Source organism: Benincasa hispida, chromosome 8 (genome assembly GCF_027475165.1).
Source record: "Benincasa hispida cultivar pf3 chromosome 8, pf3_genome.v1.1, whole genome shotgun sequence".
In the NCBI taxonomy this organism is placed as follows: domain Eukaryota; kingdom Viridiplantae; phylum Streptophyta; class Magnoliopsida; order Cucurbitales; family Cucurbitaceae; genus Benincasa; species Benincasa hispida.
In genome coordinates, this window is record NC_143485.1 from 18,759,420 (window position 1) to 18,783,352 (window position 23,933).

A 23,933-nucleotide genomic window follows, 5' to 3' on the forward strand; every position below is an offset into this window, starting at 1 on the left:
CTAATCCACCACTCAAAACCTACAAAGTGGCTAAATCCCACTTTCACTTTTAAAACGACCTAGAAAGTGACTTAAGTGGACCTAAAGCCTCTAACCCAGCTCAAAAGTTACAAATGTTCTTAAAGGGGCTTAAGGAATCTATAAAGCAACTCAAAACGACATAGAAGTATCTAGCTCACATTTCGAAACCTACAAAGTAGCCAGATTGCGGCTAAGCGTCACTATGACGCTCCTTAATGAATAAAACAATAATAATTCTATCTTAAATATGTATTTGAGCAAATAAAGCCAAAGTAAATAGAGCAACATATATGCATATGGACAAACTAACTACATAAAACATTGTAGGCTATTCCGTTGTTACTCTCATGTGCTTTATTGTTCATTTTGTAGAAATTGACTAATTCAAAGCCGTTCGAGCTTCAATTGAGTAACCGAGGTTCAAAAGACTCAAAGACATCTCAAAGAACAAATAATAGAGAATAAAAACGAAAGAAATAATCTGTTCAAAATATATGTGTGTGTTAAAGAGAATCAAATTTAATGGAATGACAACTTGAGCTCATCAGAAAGAGCATACATATGAGGTCGGTCTATTGTTTACGTGTATGTACTATCACTTTAAATTTTTTGGCCAACAAATATATCCGAAGTGTATGATATTTTAAACTATTATGTTTTCTCTCGCATCAAGAGATTATCTTTTCGTTTCTTTTCTAGATTTGTTCAAGTTGTGAAAGGGACCGTTCCCTTTCTCCATGTAGAAAGATTATGACGTTTTTTGTCACAATGTTTTCAACTTTAACCCTTTTCATTAGTACAATTTTACAATTAGGCCCTTTATGCTTTTACTTCATCATATCATAATATCAAACATATGCAAACACAACATATATATATATATACACACACATACACGTTTAGATTTGATGGCCTCTGATACCATATTAAATAAATGAGAAATTTTTTATTTCAAAATCAATTGATAATGAAAAAATGATATACATATATATATATATATATATATTATAAAGATTGTGAGGCCTTTTTTCTTTTTTTTTTTAACTTTGCTATTTGAGCTTTTTAACCTCAATCTAATGTAGGACCATTAAACAAAAAAACTTTTAGTTAAGATTATTAGAAAGAACTTTAACGTTTTGGATGGCAGTTAAAAACTAGTTAAATGAGGGAAAATGTCAAATTAATCTCCTCTAAAATAAGTATATGTTGTCAAATGATATAATATTAAATTTGCATTCACCTATCATCTTAAATTTTTAGGTCAATCGATGATTTAAGATGGTGTCAAAACAGGTAGTCTCTGTTCAAATATATGCAATGTTATTTTTTATTTAGTGATTTATTTTGAAATAGTTTATTTCATAATCACTCCCAAACCTCATAAAAAAAAACTTTCAAAAAGTTGATTTGAGATAAAGAGAATATGGAGATGGAAATAAAGGTAGGAATCAACAAGGGATTATGTATCCCTTATTTAGTACAAGTTGACATTGACAAATGAGTTATTCCCATGATTTTTGTATGCCCACGAGTAAGGATATTTGATATGTCAGCATCAATAAACTCAAATGCGAAAACGATTATCATCATTTGATTCTAATAGAATAATTCAATCAACCAAGATACATATGGTAAAGGAACGAATACTTACCTGATGATTCTAGGATGAATGTCTAAACATTTTTATATCAATGTTCACCAATCTCAAGACCATATATTCTTTAATTCACCCTTTGATGATATAAGAACTCAATACAAGAAACATGTGATCTCCCCATGTTAAAAACATCATCGGGAGTCCATTAGTCGAGAGATATGCTATCTCGAGACGCTATAAAAACACCATCGGGAGTTATAAGTAACTCCCAACGTTGGTTACACTTCGTCAGGACTTCTGTAAAAATGTGGCATAACTCCTGACGGGTTAATCAGCACGTCGAGAGTTATGCGTAACTCTTGACGTCGATTCTACTACGTCGGAAGATAGGTCGTGAACTCCCAACGAATGAATTTATTTTTCGGGAGTGTTGCATATCTCTCGACGCTTACATTTTTAAGCATCGGGAGATAGCCTTCAAAACTTCCAGACCAGATTTGGAAATCGATTCCGCAGTACAGTTAGGGTTTGTGCGTTGATTTCTCTGTGTCAGATTTCGTTGCCTCTCGTTGTTCTTCTGTTTTGTTGCCTCTCGCCAGTGCTCATCAGTCGCCATCGCCCGTCGATCTTGAAGGTAGGGATCTCTTGGTCATCGATTGAGCATCGTCGTTGAGCTTCTGATGTCGGATTTCGTGGTGGTAAGTAGGGTCATTAAGCTTCGGTTGAGCGCCACCGTTGAAGGTAGGGTTGTCTTGGTTTGTATATCATGTTGTATGTTGAATTATGTTATTGGTATCTCATTGTAGTTTTTGTGATTTAACTCAGAATTAGTTTTGTTCATTTTCCTTTTTTGCAGATATAGAGTCATTCTTGAAATTTTGTAGGGGCGGAAAGATTTGTTGGAGAAGCTTAAAGGGGGCATTATTGATTATGGAGGAGTTGATCTGTTGAATCCTCAAATTTGTGAACTGATAGTTATACAACATTAGAACAATGCTTCACCAATGATCTGAAGATCAATTCTAGATTATTTACTGCTTTCTTTCAACTGTTGAAAAAACACCTAGCATGTCAAATTGTCAATGAACTTTCGTTCATCTTTGAAATTTGCATCTTTGAAGTTTGCATTCTGATGTAGGATTTAAAGGTAAAAATTTAGTAGGAACTAGTTATTGCATTTCAAATATCATATGATCTCAACTTCAATATCTAAACATCCTTTTGATCCCTCTTTCTTTCTTTTTCTTTTTTTTTTTTATCTTTCATGCTTTAGTTCCAAATTGTTTTGATTAGATTGGAATGATTGTATCTGAAAGTTTTCTTCTTGATTATGATATCCAAGATCACATTGAAAATTTTCAATTTGATCTTGGCTGCCATCACTATTTGCATGTTTAATTATAGATTTTGGATTTTTCATGTGGATTTTTTAAGTGATTAATGGACTTTTTAGAAACTTCTCTCCCTTTTTATTAATAAATTTCTTTGTTCCCCTTTAGTTTCTTGTTCTTGATGTTTTGTTTTCTATAATTTGTAGTTGAGAAATGCATCCATAAGTCTATAATAATTTCATTCTTAGTTCTATGGGCATATATAAGCCACTAAAAGTTAACCACCATTCATTATATACATAGCACAGGCTATAATTTGTTTTGGATTACAAATTGGGTCAGAAAAGGTACTTGTTTAATTAAACGAATTATACCATGAATTAACAGGCGGTGTGTTATTCTTTTGGAATTAAAAAAAAAAAACCACGCAGAGATTGAGAGAGTCCACAAGAGAAGAACTATCTATCACCTATATATATAGGTAGCTGCCCACATTTCGGGCAAGTACTCACTCACCACTAACTTAGGTAACTGTCCAAATTCTGGGTAACTACCAACTCACTCCTTCATGGATAACTACCAATGATCTTGGATAACTATCTAGGATTAGTTTTTAAAAAACACAAAAAAAAAAACCAAAAAACCTCTATTTTTCCAATTTCATATAACACCACTCAAACTTATAAATTTCAAAAAATGGGAAAGAGGGATTTAGTTAAACCCGATAATTGTCACTTCAATATTATATTAATCATCATCGTATGTACAACAATAACAATTATCGATTACCTGAATTATATGAATCAATATTAGAAATCAAAATTATTTCTAACATCGCAAAAGTATTGAATTTTATCCATCTCATTCTTCTTTCTCTCTCTCTATCTCTCTCTCTTTTTTTGGGGGTTAATTTTCATTTTTCCTTTTAGAGTCTTTATTTATTTTATTTAATAATTATATTGTGAAATTTAACTTTTATGCTCAATATTATGTAAAATTTATTTTATTATAATACATTCAATTAACTTAATTAATTATTCAATTGTGAAGAACGAGACCTAACTAATAGCTTGATTGAAAATATACCAAATGAATTCTCATTTATAAATTTAGGAAAATGAAACTTATTTACAAATATAACAAAATGTTAATGTCTATCATTGATACAGTGTCATTTTGTTGTATTTGATAATATTTTCAGTAATTTTGTCATCTAAAAAAATTATCCTTCATAAAAAGGAGAAAAATCTATCCGTGGTATATTTGTATATCAATGTCTATCACTGATAGACAGTAACATTTTACTGTATTTGATAATATTTCCAACAATTTTATTATTTAAAACAATTGCCTTTTATAAAAGGGAAAAAATCGATTTTTTTCACCAAAATTTGTCCAGCTATATAAATTAATCAAATTATACCTAATCTACACTTAAAAAGGATTGCAATTTGTATCCTCCAATAAGTTTTATTTTGATAATTAATAAAATACAATTTCCATACGCTAATTTCAACTAATTATTAAATATATGTGTGATAAAAAAATAAAATAAAATTTCAAAGAGAAAACAACATCTAGAGCTACATTCTATTAAAACTTAAAGAGTTTTGGTAAGGTTATTCCTTAGTTAATTTGTGGATAAACAAACTTAAAACTTTTGAAAATTTTGATATTATTGAAACTAGTGAGTTTGTGGATATCTTTACATTATTTTATGTTAAAATTAGTGAAAATTGAATCAATTGTAAAAACATATTTACAGGTAAAATTTGAATTTTGTTCATTTATAAAAATATATTAAAATTATTTTAATTGCGTATTTATTGAAATTATTAATAACCTAGTAATCGATTAAATATATCTACTTAATTGTAATAAACTAGTATAGAAAATCTATTTTTATATGATTATTAATATAATTGGGAGAAAATCGAACCTCAAACCAATTGCATGGAGATCTGAAGTTCGTCGTTTGTCGTTCGTCCAGATCAGTATGCTCTTCTTCTCTTTCCTCTTTTAAACTCACAGCAATTTTTGTTCTTATGTTACACCTCTCAACTGTTTGTGTAAATGTCTCAATGAAAGCTAGTTGCGGTTTCACTTCAATATGTCTCTCTACTCCTAGATTTGAGCCTTTTTATGTGTCTATGGCTTTGAAATTCGATTTGATTAATGGTTTTGTTGTATATGATACATTTGTTGAAGTATTGGCAAGAGGCGTTGCCAAGAGTTTCTCCTGCTTTGGGTATGCGTGAGCAAGAGCAGTGAAAGCGAAATGTTTAGCTCAAGGCGCTAGGTAGACGATCGTGTAGCAAATGGGTAGCTCTACACGATGAGGTAGGCAATCGTGTAGGCGGGCGCTGGACGATCGTGTAGCAATGTGGAGGAGCTAAACGATAAGGTAAGCGATCATGTAGGCGGACGTTGGACGATCGTGTAGCAATGCGGGGAAGCGGGTGCTGGACGATCATGTAAATATGCGCGGGTGCTGGACGATCGTATAACAGATGTGCAGGCGCTGGACGATCGTGTAGGCGGGCGTTGGACGATTGTATAGTAGATGCGTGGGCGCTAAGCGATAGACTACACGACGACGCTACGTGATGGGCATGAGCGCTAGACGATAGCCGTGTTGTGCTAGATGATGAGCAGACACGCTACACGATAGGTGAAATGCTAAGCGATAGGCGATGACGTTAAGCGATAGGCAAATGCGTTAGACAATAAGGCGTTAGCGCTAAACGATGGAGGTAAACGATGGGCGCGGTAGCTAAATGATAGCCTATACACGAGATCGTTTACTAAACGATTGAGCTACACGATGGGTTGAGGGAGCTAAGCAATAGATGCAGGAACTAAACGATTGATTGGATTGAGAACATGTGCATTATGCTAATTAAATACACTAAAAGAATGTTTGACTCATAGTTTTAATAAGTTTTAGTTGATGACTCACAGTTTTAAAAAGAAGATTTTCTCATTTATTCAACTATTGAGTTTTTTTGTTTTGCAGGTGCAACAAAGGAGTAAAGATTTGGTATCGCAATCTCTTTATGCTTTTGCTTGGGGAACTCTAGTAAAGAATTTTGCCTTGAATGTACCATTTATACACATTCCCAATAAACACGGTTAGTTGAATATGAATTCTGATCACATTTTCACTTTCAATATTTTGTCTTAAACCTTTTTCGTTTATGATCCTTTGAACAACAATGGTTAGACAAAGATGCCTATAACCAGACACTGCTGTTAGCTTTAAGGCTTCAATCAAACCAAGTATTTTGATGATAACAAACTCAGATTTTTTGTACTAATATTTTCAATGTTTCAGAGTCGCTATCTAGTAGAGCTCGAAAAGACAACTCCAACGCAATTTGAATTGCTCAAATCGGAGTTCAAACGAGAAGGTTAAAAGCAAAAGAAAATTGGAGAGGAAATCCAACGTGGCAGTGACACGTGGCACCTTGCTGACGTGGCATCCGACGTGACGGCTGACGTGGCATATAACGGTTAATATTGATGCCATGGCGCTCCAACTGGTCACTTTTTGTTGACGTGGCAGTGACATGGCGACTGTGGACGAATGAGATAATGACAAGTGGTGGTCACCTAACTTCACGCGCTGCACGTGCCTGCGGTTTCTTTACAGAATGCAGCACGTGACGCTCAATCTCCCCCCCTGTGCGTGTGGTGACCATATCATTTGGCTATTTTTTATTTTTATTTTCTTATTTTTCTTTAATTTTCTAATCCAATTTTCTCCAAATTCTCACCAAATTTCAGCCTTTTCAAATTTGATTTCCTTCCTAAATTGTCATCCTTCAAATCTTTTTTATTCTCCAAATCTCAATAATTCCAATCTTTCAAAATTTCTCTCTTAATTACAAATCCTTTCCTTTTTCTATTTTTGTTCAATCTCCACCCTTCATTTGCAATCATATCCAATGGCCAAAATTTATCCCCCTTGCCTATAAATTCAACTTGATTTTACTCTTCATTGACACACCAAAAGGCTATCAAGTCTTAAACTTTCAATTCTCTCTACTCTCAAATTCTTGTCCTCCTTGCTCCTAAATTGGCCTAGAGTTTTTTTTGTGAGTTTTTTTTTTAGTGCTCAACTTGTGTATTTAGCCTTCAAGAGGTAATATTATGAGGTTTTCTTTTAATTTTTGGGAATTGTATTAAGGTGTGGGTACACCTTGGGTTGTGAGAAAAAGAAATTGGTTTGATCCTCAACCAGTAAAAAGGATCTTGGGTTTCTCTTTAGCCTAAGAAAAAGAGGGTCGTGTGTCGGTTTGGTCCTCACATCACTTAGTGAAATACCCAAGAAGCAGTCTTGGAGAGTGGAGTAGGCAATTTGCCGAATCACTATAATTCCCGGTGTTTTCTCTTCCTCTTTCTATTTTATTTCTTATTTTCAAATTTTTTTGCTTCTTGTCTTAGTTATTTTTTTAATCTTTCCTAATTGCATGATTTAATTTTTAGTGTGTTATTTAAATTTATCCTTGATTAAATTGTCTTTAAATTTGAAGTTATCATAGCTTGCATGATTTAAGTTTTGTCTTGCATAAATTTTCTTTAATCAAATTAGTGGGTTAACCTTATTGAGCATTGCTTGAAGATAAAATTATTTTTTAAAAATTGGTAGTCAACCCTATTCACCCCTCTAGTGTTGCCTTTAGATCCTACAACTGTTGAAGCTGGGGGGGTCTGTTCAAGAAGAATTATGAAGGGATCCATACTTACCAATTGGAGAGGGATAGTAAACTCATAATGTTTGTAAAATCATAATGTTTGTATTACTTGTAATTTGTGTTTTCAAGAGTTGAATTATTGTACGGCCTTTTAAATTATAATTTTAATAAATAATATGTCATAGCCACAGTGTTCGATGATGATGATGTGTCATGTTATACTTTTTGACCAAAAAAATGGATTCGGCAATGAAATTTAAAAAAAGAGGACAAATTTTGGGCTTTAATGTCGGTTGTAAATTTCATTAAAGGGCTTTAATGCCCGTTGCAATTGACATTAAAGACAATGTTATTAAAGCCCTTTAATGTCGGTTTTAAGACAATCGACATTAAAGGGCTTTAATAACACTATCTTTAATATCGGTTTAAAACCGACATTAAAGCCCGAAATTCTTTTAGTGGCAATCTAAAACAAAATCTTGAAAATCGGGGATTTAAAGAAAACATAGTTGTATTTCATATTTTCATATATATATTTAGTAGCAAATTCAGAAATAAATTAATTTTTTTAAAAAATTAAAATATATTTAATATATATATATATATATTATAAAAACTAATTATTATTACCCACAAAATATTCTAATTGATATAAACTTTTATCAATTAATTTATCAGTTTGTTTTATGTAATAAAATTGTATGATTATATTATTTTGTAATATCATATAATATATAATATAATATATTACATATTGTAATTTAATAAAAATAAATAAATTTACATATACTTATGATAGTTTTTAAAATTTTTAATATAATTTTGCATTTTAAAATTTTGAATTCAACCTCTAGATGCACTTAAAATATAAAAAAATATTTTTAAAATTTATACTTCAACACAATAAATCTAAAAATGTAAATAGATTCTGCATTATCTATCCATTAGATGCTTAGATTTCCTAAGCAAGCCACCTTATTCTTATCTCGAAAGGGGGGAAAAATCTTTTTAAATTATAGATAGAAAAGTGAAAGGATTGACAATAAATAATGTTCCAATTATTCAACTACAAAAGATAAAAGAAATATCGATTTTTTATTTTTTATTTTTTTTAAAAAAAGAAATTTCGATTTTACTACAAACATTTATTATTTTTTTTTAAAAAAATATCAATAGATGAGGTTGGTCCCTATACTTTCAATTTAACCAATTTAGTCCTTCGGTTTTGAGAATAGATTTAAAATATTCCTACTATAATAGTTAAGTATTTTTATATTATTAAAATAATTTTAAATTAGAAAAATATTGGGAAAAAAAAAAAAAAAAGTCTTCCTCTGGCCTCTCTCTCCCTCAGTCTCCACCATCATTTTCACCCAATGTTTAAAAGAAAAAAAATATATTTTAATAATATAAAAAACATAAGAACTATATATATATATATATATATATATATATATTGTTTTCTCTTTAAATATCAATTTAAAATTTTGGTAATCACCTTTCCGTAAAATAAAAAGATCTTTTTTTTTTCCTTTTTTTTTTTTTTTGTTCTCTCTTTAAATATCAATTTAGCTCTGGTATTTTTTAAAAAAGTCTAAAATTTGGTAGTCACCTGTCCGTGAAATAATAAATTTACAATATTCACTTTTTCTTGTCATGGAACTTTTTCTTTTTATTTATTATTACTTTTTTAAAAACATGGGAAATTATTACCATATTTAATCAATTTCCATAAAATTGACCTCAAACTAACCCATAAGAACTAATTTAAAGATGGATTAAAAGTAGGGATGATTGCATGAAGAGAATAAAAGGAAATGGAAATTAAAGGCATGTCTCCAATGTTTTTTCTTTTACAAATGTAGCAAAACAAAGATCCAATCTAATCATTAATAAGCTAAAAGTTCAAAATATTCTTATACTCCATTTTAGATCATCAAGTAATGATATATTATCAATACATTAATAATATATTTGAAATTTTTATTTTTATTGAGTATTGATGTTTTGTTGATATATCCTTCTGTTATTGATATACTTCAAGAATTTATTGATTGACTTTTAATACATTCGTATTTTATATCTTATATACTATTAGTACACTAGTATATCTAGTTAAACGACGAAACATGTATGTTTCACTTCAAAATAAATTATTGATTAAACGTTGATTGTTATTAAATATATTGCTGATACAATTGGAATATTGATTGTCGTTAGATATATTGTTGATATACTTATATCTTAACTTATTGATGTTTGATATACTTATGTCTAATATATGATATGTTATGATACATTTGGAATATTATGCTTATAAAAGAAAAAACACTCATGTTCTACTTTAAAATAAGTTACCGGTTGATGTCATATATACTATTGATAGCTTTGGAATGTTTATTGGTGTGTTTGATGTAATATTGATACACTCATGTCTTACTCCAAGTACTCACTGATTGATGTTTGATACACTCATGTCCTACCATCTAACGTATACTATACTTATATATTTAGAATTTTGTGTTTATACAATGAAACACACATGTTTTACTTCACAATTAGTTGTTGATTAATGTTAGATATACAGTCGATACATTGAAAAATTTATTGATGTTAGATATATTGATGATATATTATTAATAGATTTGAAAGTTGTTTGATATTTGATATAATACTAATACACTATTGATAATTTTGAAAGTTGATTGGTATGTGATATATTGTTAATATTCTGACATTCTTAAAAGTTGTTTGATGTGTATTGATATTTACTACTTATATAATGTTGACATACTTAAAAGTTAATTGGTTTGTGATATATTGTCGACATACTATTTACTCGAAACTTGATTTATGTTTGATATACTCATAATATACTTGATTAAGATATCTCTTGAAACCTTTGACTATTGATATATTATTAAAAAAAAATACTTACTTGATGATGATCACGAGAGATAATTGTGAGAGAAGAAAGAAAATTTAAAAAAAATGATATTTAGGTATATCAATCAAGTAATATATTTAAAATGATGTGTATCAGTTATGTGATTCTACAAAAACTGAAAGCAGAGAAGAAAAATAGGAAAATATTGTTTACTAAGAAGGGCAAAATTGGAATAAAGAATAAACAAAAAAATTAAAAAGAAAACATTTTTTCATATTTGCAATTACAAAAAACTTGAAGTCACGATCTTGATTTCTTAAATTGTATTTGCCACCCAGTACAATTTTTCTTAAAAATACATAGACTAAAATGAAACAAGACTAAAAAAAAGTAGGAACCAAAATGATATTTTAACATTTATTTTAGTATAAAAGTGTATGATTCGGAGATCAAATACATTTAACTTCTTAAAAGGTAATAGGTACCTTTTTTTAATACAATAGTGAGTGAAGATATTTTAAACCGCAAATCTCATGATCTCTTACACATGTCACATATCAATTGAACTATGTTCGATTTTGACAAGTAATATGTATCTTTTTTTAGTACAACTACTAAAGGTAGAGAAAAGATTTGAACCTTCAACTTCACGAGATATAATAGGAATACTTGATTTAATTACTCAATTTTAATTTTCAAAAATTACAATTTTTGTCCCTAAAATTTAATTTAGATTACGTCGGTTCTTTGAGTTTTCAAACTCAACAATTTTACCCCTACCTAAGATTTACATTTGATAGCATTCTTGATCCTCGTCCTCCGGACTCCTCTTATGACTTCCACCATATGCCGCTAATTAACGTTTGCCGCCACCTTCCATTATCATGGATTACACATTTTTGTATCGATCCAGATCTAGCAAGAACAAAATCTATCCAAATTTAAAACGCATATCTCATTTGAGATCTAGTCGAGTAATTTCATTTGGACAAAATATGTGCATTCTAGACTTTCGATTTAATATTTTTGAAAACGTAGAGAATAAAGTAGATGATGATGGCGATGGACGGTAGCAACAAATGCTAATTGGCAGCGTTATGTCAACCGTGAGAGGGAGAAGGTTGGAAGAAGGAAGGAAAAACAACAGAAAAGAGAGAAAAAATATATATATAGTATTTTTTTAAAAAAATAAATTATATTTTAAATAAAAATAAGTATCGTGTCAGCTATCCTATGTAATTAACGAAAAGAAAGTACTAAAAAAAAATACTAAATTCAAACTTGAAGAACAAAATTATAGTTAATGGTTGGACTTAATTCCTTTTGGCTAAATAGATGTAGATGCTTTTGTTGCTTGATATAGATTTTTTTTTTCATTGATAATGTAATAATGGCTTTTAATTAAAAATAAATAAACAAAATTTAGACTAAGAAAAATAATTAAATTTGTTGAACAATTATTGTAGAGTATACAATACAACTTTGTTTGACAAATTATTACCTAAAAGGATTGTCATCTAGAAAAATCCCCTTTCTTCCCATAACAAATATTAATTTCCCAAACATTATTTACGCTTTTGCCCCTAATCGACAGTCAAAGAAAACGACATCGTTTTCCTAACCCCTAATTCCATTTCGTCTTCTCCTCCGTCTACCTGTGGGCTTTTATTCCATTCCATTAACGTCATCCCCATCATCTTCTCTCAGAAAACCGCCAAAAAGCTTCAGATTTGTGATCCAGAGAAGAAATGGCCCCCTCGCCAGTTGTTGACGCCATTAATATGTCCATTCTTGAGGAAGGCCCACGTCGATTTGACTTGTCGACGTCGTCGCCGTCGCCGCCACCGCCGCCGCTGAAGCTCCCGAATGACTTTTCTTAACTGTATGTGATGTGGTTCTTGCATTAGCCGCAGCTTCTGTCCATAAAGTAAATAGGAATCTGTTGTTAGATTAAAAAGAGAATCACCCAGATCGAATTGGGGGCGAACTACCAATTTTATGTGGAATCAATACCAACTGTTTGTGAAAATGCCACAGAGAGAATTTTGTGATGGAAATTGAAAAATTACCTCTAAGAGCTGTGAAGCCAGTGATTTTTTGTCTTGTCTCGTCATCCATTCTGTCGTAGTGTAGTTGCAAGGCTTGTAAGACTCTCACGGGTATTAGTACAGTGGAGGATCCTGAGATGGGGAATGGGGGGAATGGTAAATCTGCTTTAGTGTTTTTGCCTTGTGGAGGAAGACAACATATCTATCTACCCATTAAAGAATTTAACTGTAGTGGACAAGGCAAGTGGTTTAATGATTCAATTGGGTGTCGTTTTCAGCCACCTCATTTTGACCCCAGAACGGCCAGTAAAGAGATAGATGAAGATTCCATCAAAGTAGCGGACAAATTTGGTTGGGCCAACCGTGAATGGTTGAAGGTCTGATAGATTCAGTGGAGGGCATATGGGTGTACACGGAATCTCTATGAATCCAAAGAAAGAGATGAGAAGAAAAAAAAAAAAAAGGAGGGATAGGAAGAAAAGTCCAAAAATGCATCACGAGGGATGGTTTGGATGGCAATTCATTGATGGAAAATCCCAACTAACGGGGTTAGCTAGTTAACCCGCTAGGAAAACGATGTAAAAAAATCAGCAAGCTGTTGAATGAAAGGAGAAATTACCCTTTTTCTTCGGCGGCTGTGGTGGCTGAGAACATGGAGCTGGACGGTTGTAGTTCACATGGCGAGGCAAGAACACGCCGGTCCCTGATGACCCTCCTGATTTTGCCCCTGAATTTGCTTGTAAGGAGCTTCCTTGAGCTTGCTTGGCCTGTATGGCGGCTGAGCCTTTTTGCTTGATAAACTGCTGCTGCTGTTGATTCTGCCTTCGCTCCTGATTCTACAAGGAGGGTTGAGTTTTGAATCAGCAAAAGACATATGGGAAGAAAAGGAAAACTAAGAAACAGGGGGGATTTGGTGGTTCTGGGGGGATTTGATTCTCATCTCACTTTAGAAGTTCTAGATTGGTTTTTGGAAGAGGAAGATTCTGTTTCTCCAATTTGGGGGCTTGTTTGGATTGATTTACCATTTGTGCTCACCTTCTTCATCTTCTCCAATTTGTTGAAAACATTGCGTGAAATGTCCAGCCCTCCACGCTCTGCAACCACTGGCGTCGATGGCGGCGATGGCTCCTTCGACGGCCCTTCTGGACTTCCATGGCTACTCCCAGTGCTAGAGCCTAGAGGTGACCACAGCGTTGAAATTGGCGAACCAGACAAACCCCATGACTACCATAAACAGAACACACCCACAAAATAAAAAAAACAGAGGAGAAACAAAGAATTTGATCACAAACACCTGAAATCGTCTACGCCTTAATAAATTCAATACCTTGTTTTGAATCTCAGACTGAAAGCTTGTAGTGGATGAATTATCATCATCTTGAAACATGTACTGAGCCATCCGCCGACTCAACTCAGCCGTGTAATCGTCGCTGCCGTTCTCGCCGTCATCTCTGTCACTTTCAATCTCATAGGAACCAATCTCAGATTCCACCGGTGAACTAAAGCTGAGAAATGAATCAGACCGTCCAAAATAGCTTGACCAATTGTCTCCTTCAAAGGGGCTTTGCTGCTTATCTCCATGGTCAGTCTGAAACTGAGAGTTAAACTTCAACTCTTTACCTTCTTGGTCTGCCGCCATGGCCACACCTTGGTGCTGACACAGAGAGAGAAAAAAATAACAGAAAGGGGGAGAGAGAGAGGGAGGGAGGGAGAGAGAGAGAGAGATTGAAAATTGGAAATTTATGCGCCGTAGCTTTGGACTTTATAGAGACTGTGAAGGAGAGAGGGACCTATAAAACAGAGTTCAGAGTAGTCCATGAACTATGGACTCCAATGAATATCTTTTGAGGCTAGAGTTAAAAACTGCCATTTGGTAGGGAGAGGGTGTTCCGTCCGCCTGTCGCCGGCCACCGAGCGCTGCCATGAGGTTCATTGAGAGGTTCCTTTTCTAACTCAGATCTGTTGTTCGACTGTCATGGTGGTTTATACAAGGGAAACCAACGACATCCTATTTCTATAGAGTATCTATCAACAGTTGCGGCTTTTGGATCCCTCTTGGCCTCTACTTTCACTTTATTTGGATTTCTTTCTTATCCCTTTTTTTTTTTCCTTCTTTTGGCCGTTGCAATTCTAGCACTCAGACACAGTACTAGTAAATATTACACAGCAGAAATTGAAAATTTAGATTTTGTTTTTATAATCTATCAGTCGTATATCATATTGCTAGTCCATCAGGATATATTGCTAGTCCATCAGTTGATAGAGTCCATAGATTTTGTTATATTTGTAATTTTTTAAAAATATTGCTAAAAATGTTACCTAAATATAATTACTTTTTTTCCTAATTATATAAAAGGGGATTTCTAAAAGTTTAAATTCCGTGTTTATCTAAATTTTTATCTAAATTTTTATCTAAAAGTTCAAAATAACAAAATTTTAATTTTCTTTGATTGAGGTAAATCTATCCGTGTTTATCTAATTTTTTTTTTTTTTTTTTGCTATTTCTGTAAATATGTGAAAATTTCTCTATATAAAAAGTATTTTAACTTTGATTTAAATTTTAGGGCAAATATCAATTTTTACACATAACAAGGGTTGTATCAATTTAAACCATAAACTAATAGTGGTATCAATTTAAGCTCTAAACTAATAATTATATCAATTTAAATTCCAAACTAATAATTAAATTTAAATCTCAAACTAATAATTATATCAATTTAAATCTTAGATTTTCATAAGTATATTAATTTAAACCTTGAACTCTAGCAAGTGTATTAATTTATATGTTCCATCATATTTAGTTTAAAAATACCATGTAGAACATTTAGTTTTTTCCAACTAAATTTATAAATTGTTATAAGTCAATCGATTTAGAATCTTTACTACAATTATATTTGAAAATTGTTACAAGTGAATCAATTTAGAATCTTTATTAAAATCAAATTTGAAAATGGATTGTTTTTAAATATAGAAAAATAAACCAAAATATTTACAAAATATAGCAAAATTTTAGAATTATAATGATAGATGCTAATAGACATGGATAGACTTCAATGTCTATAAGTGACATTAATAGACACTGATAGAAGTCTATTAGTGTCTATCAACATCTATTATTGATAGCTCTAAAATTTTGTTACATCTTGTAAATATTTTCAACAGTTTTACCATTTGAAATAATTTTACAATGTTGATTTAACAAAATTAACGATTCTAATTTGAATAGATAATTTTCAAATAAATCTTGATTGATTTTTGCCTTCTCGATACATCTCGCTTGATAGAGATTGTTAAATTTTTATGTAATCTTCCCAAATCCTATAGCAAATTTTATATCTTTTTAAAATTTTCCCAAGTTTGGTTATCTTTACTAAATATTATATCAAATTATTATTGCCAAGCTCAAATATATAGAATTTCGGTATTAGTTATGTCCAAGATTTCACCGAGAAAACTCAAATATATAGAATCTCGATGTTATTTTGCTCGGGATTAACATCGAGATCTATGTAAATTTTTCAAAATATATCAATCTCTCTAAATCTTATATCAACTCTTATTTCTTCTTGAATTTCCTCTTGCAATATTTCCCAAATCTTATATAAAATCTTGCAAATCATACTTCCAATTTATAAGAGTTTCTAAATTGATTTCCTGATTATATACATGCAATCATCTTTTCAAATTTCTCCAAATTGTGTAATATTTGGTATTGTAGTTAAAAAAAAAAAAAAAAAAGAAAGAAAGATTTGAAAAGATCACATAACATTTTGATTTTATTTTACCAAAATCTTGGTATGTAATCTGTCGACATTCAACGAAAAAGGTCCAAAACAATGGATAACTTAGAAAAAAAAAATAAAATTCTTAACTAAATCTCGATGTCAATATAGTCTGAGATGGTATGTAATCTGTCGACATTCAACGAAAAAGGTCCAAAACAATGGATAACTTAGAAAAAAAAAATAAAATTCTTAACTAAATCTCGATGTCAATATAGTCTGAGATGGAATGTAATCTGTCGACATTCAACGAAAAAGGTCCAAAACAATGGATAACTTAGAAAAAAAATAAAATTCTTAACTAAATCTCGATGTCAATATAGTCTGAGATGGACCGAGAAAAACTAATTGAACGAATTTTCAAAAAGTATCATAGTTTTATACGGTAAATTTAAAGGTGCCATTTTTAAAAATTTTCTAATTTAAATTGATATAATAATTAGTTTAAGATTTAAAATTCAAGGATATGAATTGATTTTTTCCCAGAATTTTTATTTTCCTCGAGATTTTTGTATTTTTTTTTTAGTTCAGCCATAGTAGAGAACTAGATTCAAACATGGGATTGGCATATCACTTAACCATGTGGTAAGATTGTTGAAGATTTGTTTGATTTATTTTGATCCTTGTGTTTAGGGTTCGTTTAATTTTAGTCTCAAAACTTTTGATTAATTGTAAATTTAATCTTTAAAAGTAAATTTTTTTGTATTTAATTAAATAAAAACTATAATTTCATGCAAAATATATATATATATATTATAAATATGTATCTAAAATTTATAGTGAAAAGGCTCTTAGATAATTAGATTTTATAAAAAAGTAATAATAATAAACCAGCCGTAGAGACTAATGGTAAGATCTATTAAAAATATAAAGGCTAAAATTGAATATTAGGGACTAAAATTGAACAAATCTGGATGTACAAAAACCGAAATGGTATAATATTTTAATCGACTTTTAAAAACTATCTTTCAATACTCAACTTATTTTTATTTGTTTCAAAAATGTCCTTATCTTTTCAAAAATACTATTCCTAATCCCTCAAAACTTTTGAAATAAGAAGTGGAATAATGAAACCTCCGACCTTGAGGTGGATAGTACAAATTTTATATTAATTGAGTTATGTTTATTTTGACAATATATTAGTTTAAAATTTTGTATTTATTTTAATTTCTTGGCATATAACCTTAAAAGTAAGATTAATTATTGAACATTATATCTCTTACATGATATTGACATCTAATGTCTTAATTTTATCAAAATCTAGATATAATGAAAACATAAAACTTTTGTTTTCAGAATTTACACTGATTAAATAGAATATGAATAAACATAAAACAGAATTTAGATAGCTATCAAATATATCCTAAAAATTAAGGATAAAGGTTTGAATGAAAATTATTCCTAATGAAAAGATGAGGATTGCAAAGCATCTACAACCTTCTCACACCTCATTGCCATATGTAATAAAAGTATTTTAAAGTTAATTGGTGGGGTAAAATGGAGAATAAAGTTAATTCTCTAAAAATTAAGGTCACATTTGATAAAGATTTGATTTTTATTAATCAAATATTATAAATTTAATTTATAAACATTGAAGTCTGTCTATTTAGTTTATGAATTTTTAAATTTATCAAGTTAGTCTAAGATTATTTTTTTTTAAAAGGAAACACGGATGTATTAAACATAAAAATAAGAGTTTACGATTTCACTAAAAATAAAATTTAAATTTACTGGACATACATGAATTATTATTTTATATATATATTTTTATTTTTAAATATCTCTTAAACATAAAATTGAAAGTTCATATTCTTGATAGACATAACATTGAAAGTTTAAAGACATGTTAGATGCTTTTGAAACTTTAAAGGATTAAATAGACACAAAATTCAAATTATTGAACTAAATTTATATCTTAACGTTTTTTCTTATTTTTAGTTTTTAAAAATTAAATTTAGAAGCACAACTTTCAAGTTTCAACTATTAGTGATTAGTTTTCTTGTTTATGTCAATTGTTTATAAAACTCAAACCAAATTTTAAAGACGAAATATATAAATGATTAGGGTTACTTTAGATTAATTTGAGAAAAAAATATTTTTTTTAAAAAAATTCATTTTTATTTAAATATTTTTGATAAAAACAGATTAAAATACATTGAAAAACTATTTTGAATAATTTCCAAACACTTCAATTTCTTTCAAAATGACTTATTTTTTAAATTAAACACTTGAAAATGTATTCCAAACACACCCTTAATATTGTTTTTGAAATTTGATTTAAAATTTAAATATTTACTTAGGACAAATGAAAAATCATGATGTATAAATTTTTGAGAAAACAAAATACCATTTTTCAAAAGTCAAATGATTATCTAAACATGATCTACATGTTTCTTCTCCTCTCTAGATCTAGACCGTATTTAAGAGTGATTCTAAAATAGTTGAAATTACTTTTAATATTTTCAAGTTCACTATATGTATTTAATCATTCGAAACTAATTTTGATGATATGAAAATTATATTTAAAAATATAAAAAAATATATAGATTTTAATTTCAGTGATCAAATATATGTCTCGGAGTGATTTTGAAAATAACAAAAATGATTTTAATCATTTCAAAATAATTCTAATCATGCACCAAACCTCACCTTGAAAACATATCTTTCAAAAGGTTGCTCAAACTTTAGGTACATATATGACTAATGATTGATTGTGATTTAAATTAATTGATAATAAAAATTATGTAATTGATATGAATTGACCATATGGCCTCCTATTTAAAGGAAGATTATCATTTTTTTTTAAAAAAAAATAATGAAGGACTTCATGTTGTCATTAACAATGTCCCTTTTCTAGTACCAACCAACACATTACCAAACATGGTGGGAGTTGAACAGAAGGTTTGACAAAACAGTACAATTTCACATAATTAAGGATTTTTTTTTCAAAAAAAATTATTCCCAAAAGAAAAAAAAGAGAGATAAATTAATAATATATTTATCTAAAATATAATTTGCAAGTCAACGTTTGTAGTTGTAATTCTAACTACTTCTATTAACGACCAATAAGTTTCCCAAACACAATTATTGTTTGAACAATGGTTTTTTTTTTTTTTTTTTTTAAAAAGGAAAATTTTCATAGATAGAAAAATATCATTTAGAAAAATAACAAAAAAAAAAAAAAAAAAACAGATATACACTAATAAACTTCTATCAACCTTTAGTTGTCTCTATCAAAGAAGATTAAATTTTGTCATTTTGTATAAATAGTTTCTCCTATTTTTCTATTTTTGAAAATCTCTCTTTTCAAAAACTAAACTTTTTGGTTGGTTTGATAACCATTTGAGCCTGATTTTTTATGTTTGAAAATGGTTGGAAATGACTTTTGGGCTTAGACCCCATAACAAAAGTTGAAGGGAATCGGAGAGTTTTGTCCCACATTGCCTAAAGGGTTTAAAAACTAAGACATGCTAGATATGAGTTCAAAGTGTGTTGATGGTAAAAGTATAACCTTTTTATCACACATTTGCATATTGTTATCGTCATTTGTCTAGATGGATGGGTAAGTGCATTTACGTGAAAAATAATTAAATTTTTATTACTTGTTTAATTTTTTAGCCAATTTATTAAAAAATTAAATGTTTTAATATTCGTTTTCTCTTCTCCAAATCCTAGCTGGTATTTCCATTCTTTTTCTTCTTAATATGTTCATTAGATCTCAGAGAAATACAAATTTGTATGTGTTCCTTCCACTAATATTATTCTCATCTATTTTGAGCAATTTTTCTTTTGATTCTAGTCTATTTTCTGATGAGTGCATGTCTGAAATTGGAGACTATGTTAACCTTGAAAAATAACCAACATGCAAAGATTGTGTTTTTATTTTTAACAACTTTGGATTCCTACCACAAGAATTAGTCTTAAGATTGTTTTTTATTTTCACTACTTCAAGTTCCTAATTGTATTGTTCAACCTCCTTCGAGAACACTTCATTCAAAAAAAGAAGTGTAAACACTTGTCTTTCCCTGATAAGGATCGAGCAAATTGGTTGGAAAAACACATTAAGGTTTTACATCTTTTTGTTCAAGTTTTTAGTTTTAGTTTTTATTTTATTTTTCAAGCTACTGTATTACATTTTCTCTTATCTAAACTCTATCGTTGATAGTATAAAAAATATGCTATTTTAATATCTCTAATCTTACCTGTTTAAGATATTTAATATGCTTAAATATTTATATTAGTAGGATCTTAAGTAATACATACATTCTAAAGCATTACAGACCATTCGGTGTTATGAAGAACCTCATACCGAGAGTTCCATGAGCGGGTTTAGATCGCTCCGATTTTACAGTGACCAAAACACAAAAGATATACATTCCACACAAATAGTTATGCATATAAACCTAATTATCGGCATGCTCAAAACACAATAATTAACAAGGAAAGGGTTCATATCAGATGAAGACACTCTTCGAACGTCTGAACTCTAAGCAGCAGAAAACCTCCAATGGATCTACCAACACCCGACAAGTAGGTCGACTACAACAACACGATCAGAACGTACACGAACACTGCGGCGAGGAAGACACCACCACAAAAGAAACTCGAGTATCCTCGACGTCAAAATCCCAAAGAGTGGGCTTTGGTGAGTTTGGTAAAGGACGGAGGAGAACGCGTCGTGTAGATGATAAGCAAGTGGGAGATGAAACTCTGCTATCGTATAGCAGAAATGCTTATCATATAGTAGAGCTATACGATCGTGTATGAAAGGCTGAACAATTGTTTAGGAAAAACGTATACGATCGTTTAAAGAAAACGTGAGGTAGACGATCGTTTAGACAGACGAGCTTCTATCGTGTAGGCTCTCGTGATCGCTTTCACAGATTCTTTTGGGCGCAGACGATAATATGAATGCACGATCGTGAAAAATGAAAACGATTTTCATTTTTAATCTGCCAGTTACCATAACCTACGCAGCCCACTTCCCACATCCGAACGTGGATAAATTCGTTAATTATCAAATAATTAATCAATTAATTTAATTAATAAATATAATCATATTATATTTATATCCTATAGTTTGATATCACATATCTACTATAGTATTTTCTTTTCTACTTGATATAAATAATATTTATATCTAATTTCCTCCAAAATAATGTATCTCATACATTTAGCCAATTATATCATATATAATTAACCAGTCCAATTATATCATATATAATTGAACTTTCTCGTATCAATTTGAATATTTCAAATTAACCCAAATACTGGTTCTCGACTTTATCCAAGCTACCCAGGTGACCTAATGGACCTGTGCTTGAAGCTCTAACAGTACGTGAATAGCTGACTAAACTCTTTAGCTAGGAGATCCACCATCCGTTAACTGTCAATGGTTCCACTAAAGACCAACAACTGAACTCTTCTTACCACAAATATATTTTTGTGTCCATTGGATATAACCAATCATGAGTACGATGAACCTTCACAGATGCTCGTAAGTACAGTTGGGCCAATTTACCGTTTTGCCTTTATAGTTACATCTCACTCCTTAAGTACCACTGATTCCTCTAATGAACAATACAACATAGTCCAACTATGTGTGAACACCTCTCGGGCTAAGAGAAGGTGTGTGGCACCACATCGTTCAAGCCCTAGAATCAGCCCTTAGGGGAGCCATCTATCTACTTACCTCTGCCTCAGGGAAAGATTGAATTCCATCTTGTGTAGCTGAGTTCCCAGCTCACAAATCAGACGAATCCTCAAAATGGTAGGTTTGAATCAGTGACCTGGCCACTCGCACCCATACAAATCAAAGGACCGCCCTCAATGGTAGGAGTTCCCAACTCACTCAGGATTGAGGTCATGTTACCTATGGTCATCCTAATGAAGTGAAGTCTCTATCATGAACGGTGTTATATAACGAGACGTTAACACTTCGTGGTCAGGTCTTATACAAACTCTTTGTATAAGACGCCCCCGATTGCATGTCCCTAACACGAATGATCAAGATCAGACCATCTGTGACAAGTCACAACACTTGTGACCATTCCACAAAGCGGGCCGCGTCCGTAGCGTTACTAGAATAAGGTTTCCCTCCTTTATCTATATACTACAGATCGTTTTTGGTTATCACTCAAGACATGATCCACTTGTATGTCACCACATACAAGCTTGAGTCACATACAGGTAACCAGGGATTTTATGTTTATTGGTTTGTGGTAAAGCAAAGAAAACAAATAACCGAGCAAAATACAAGATGTGAAGTAAATATCATATATTCACATCACAAGTGTTTGTATATACTGCTTACAAACTACAGGACACAAGACTTTAGGACATCAACCCCAACAAATTTGGAACAATTAGGACCTAAAAAAGGCATTTGAGGATTCAAATGGGGGAGAAAATGACAAAAATGCTCCTAGATGGGAGCGGTGCCCTACGACGCTGGGGCACGACGCTCTTCACAAAATGCTGAAAAATAGTGCAGTGCCGCGACGCTGTCCTGTAGCACTGCAATGCCATTGTGTGGATATAAAAAGTATACTTTGGTTTTTAGGTCATATCTTTTGATCCGGATGACTGTTTTGGACGAATAATCACTCGTTTTCTTCATTTTTTTCACCCTATATCCATCTACAACATTTGTTTTTAGGTTTTCTTTCATCTTCTTTCTGTAATCAAGCAAAAATGATGCTGAGTTCTATCTTTTCCACCACCATGAGAAGGTAAGATCTATGATCTTTTAGTTTAGGGGATTTTGGAGGAACCCATTGTATTTTTTTTTTTTTTTTGAGTATTTTGATAATTTGATTGAGATTTCTTGTCTATAGATTTTACTCTTGATTGATTATGATTTATATTTTCTTGTTATTGATTGACAATCAATTGTACAATCGATTGACAACCAATGCTTCATTGTGCAATTTGATGCTTTAGATTAATGTACAATACGTGACATATAATTGTTTGTTAATCTCCAAGAAGCAATAGGTTACGTAGGCATATAATTTGTGGTCAACAACAAAGAGCATTGTTCTATAGACCTATGGAAAACTGTATTAAAATTTTAATTAGGTTTCTCCTATTGGAAATTTATCCTAGTGCAATCTTTAAAGTGTAATGCAGTTAGTTAAATTGATCACTTTATTTTCATGCATATTCAAATATCAAACCACACAAAATCCCTCATTTATCGCTTTAACTAAATAATTAACTTTGAAAAACTAATATTCGTGTTTCTCTACTGATCGACCTTGTCTTGCCACCTGTACTACTTAATAATATAGGTAGTATTGATTAGTACCATATAAATTTCATTTGATTCGTCATTTAATTGTATATTCATTGATTCAATAAATTCAGTTTTTACCTTCCTAAATCTTGTTCTTTATATTTCTAGTTTTCTTTTCTTTATAATTACAAGCTAATCTGATTTTGAGAATACTATTTTAGGAATACCATAGATTCATATTGATAAAGTTTTCCAAGGAATAAGATTCATTTTCTTTTTAAGAATATTCTTAAATTCAAGTGGGTCATACTAATTGATTCTATTCATCTTTTA

General features: G+C 30.7%; 1 protein-coding gene across 6 annotated transcripts; it reads right to left on the reverse strand.

The window, feature by feature from the left end:
* Window positions 1–11,954: 11,954 nt before the first annotated feature.
* Window positions 11,955–14,791, reverse strand: LOC120083444 (G patch domain protein). 6 transcript variants are annotated; one of them, XM_090316412.1, is made up of 5 exons: window positions 13,909–14,791; window positions 13,617–13,805; window positions 13,201–13,417; window positions 12,603–12,713; window positions 11,955–12,449 (listed from the first exon to the last, which is right to left on the reverse strand). In XM_090316412.1, exons 1-5 carry the CDS (start codon window positions 14,218–14,220, stop codon window positions 12,310–12,312), a joined length of 969 nt encoding a protein of 322 aa, XP_090172538.1. In that variant the 5' UTR covers window positions 14,221–14,791; the 3' UTR covers window positions 11,955–12,309. The 6 variants fall into 6 exon arrangements, with proteins under 6 accessions (XP_090172538.1, XP_090172539.1, XP_038895138.1 ...); XM_090316413.1 differs by having other exon boundaries at window positions 11,955–12,446; window positions 13,909–14,746; XM_039039210.2 differs by having other exon boundaries at window positions 11,955–12,472; window positions 13,909–14,746.
* Window positions 14,792–23,933: the final 9,142 nt, after the last annotated feature.

What these genes read in the sequence shown, in the direction of transcription:
- LOC120083444 (XM_039039207.2), bottom strand. Translation starts at nt 14,220, where the DNA reads ATGGCGGCAGACCAAGAAGGTAAAGAGTTGAAGTTTAACTCTCAGTTT. An exon ending in ACCAATCTAGAACTTCTAAA is followed by an intron (nt 13,418 to 13,526) that starts GTGAGATGAGAA and finishes CCCTCCTTGTAG; the next exon opens with AATCAGGAGCGAAGGCAGAA. An exon ending in ACAGCCGCCGAAGAAAAAGG is followed by an intron (nt 12,714 to 13,200) that starts GTAATTTCTCCT and finishes TCCCCATCTCAG; the next exon opens with GATCCTCCACTGTACTAATA.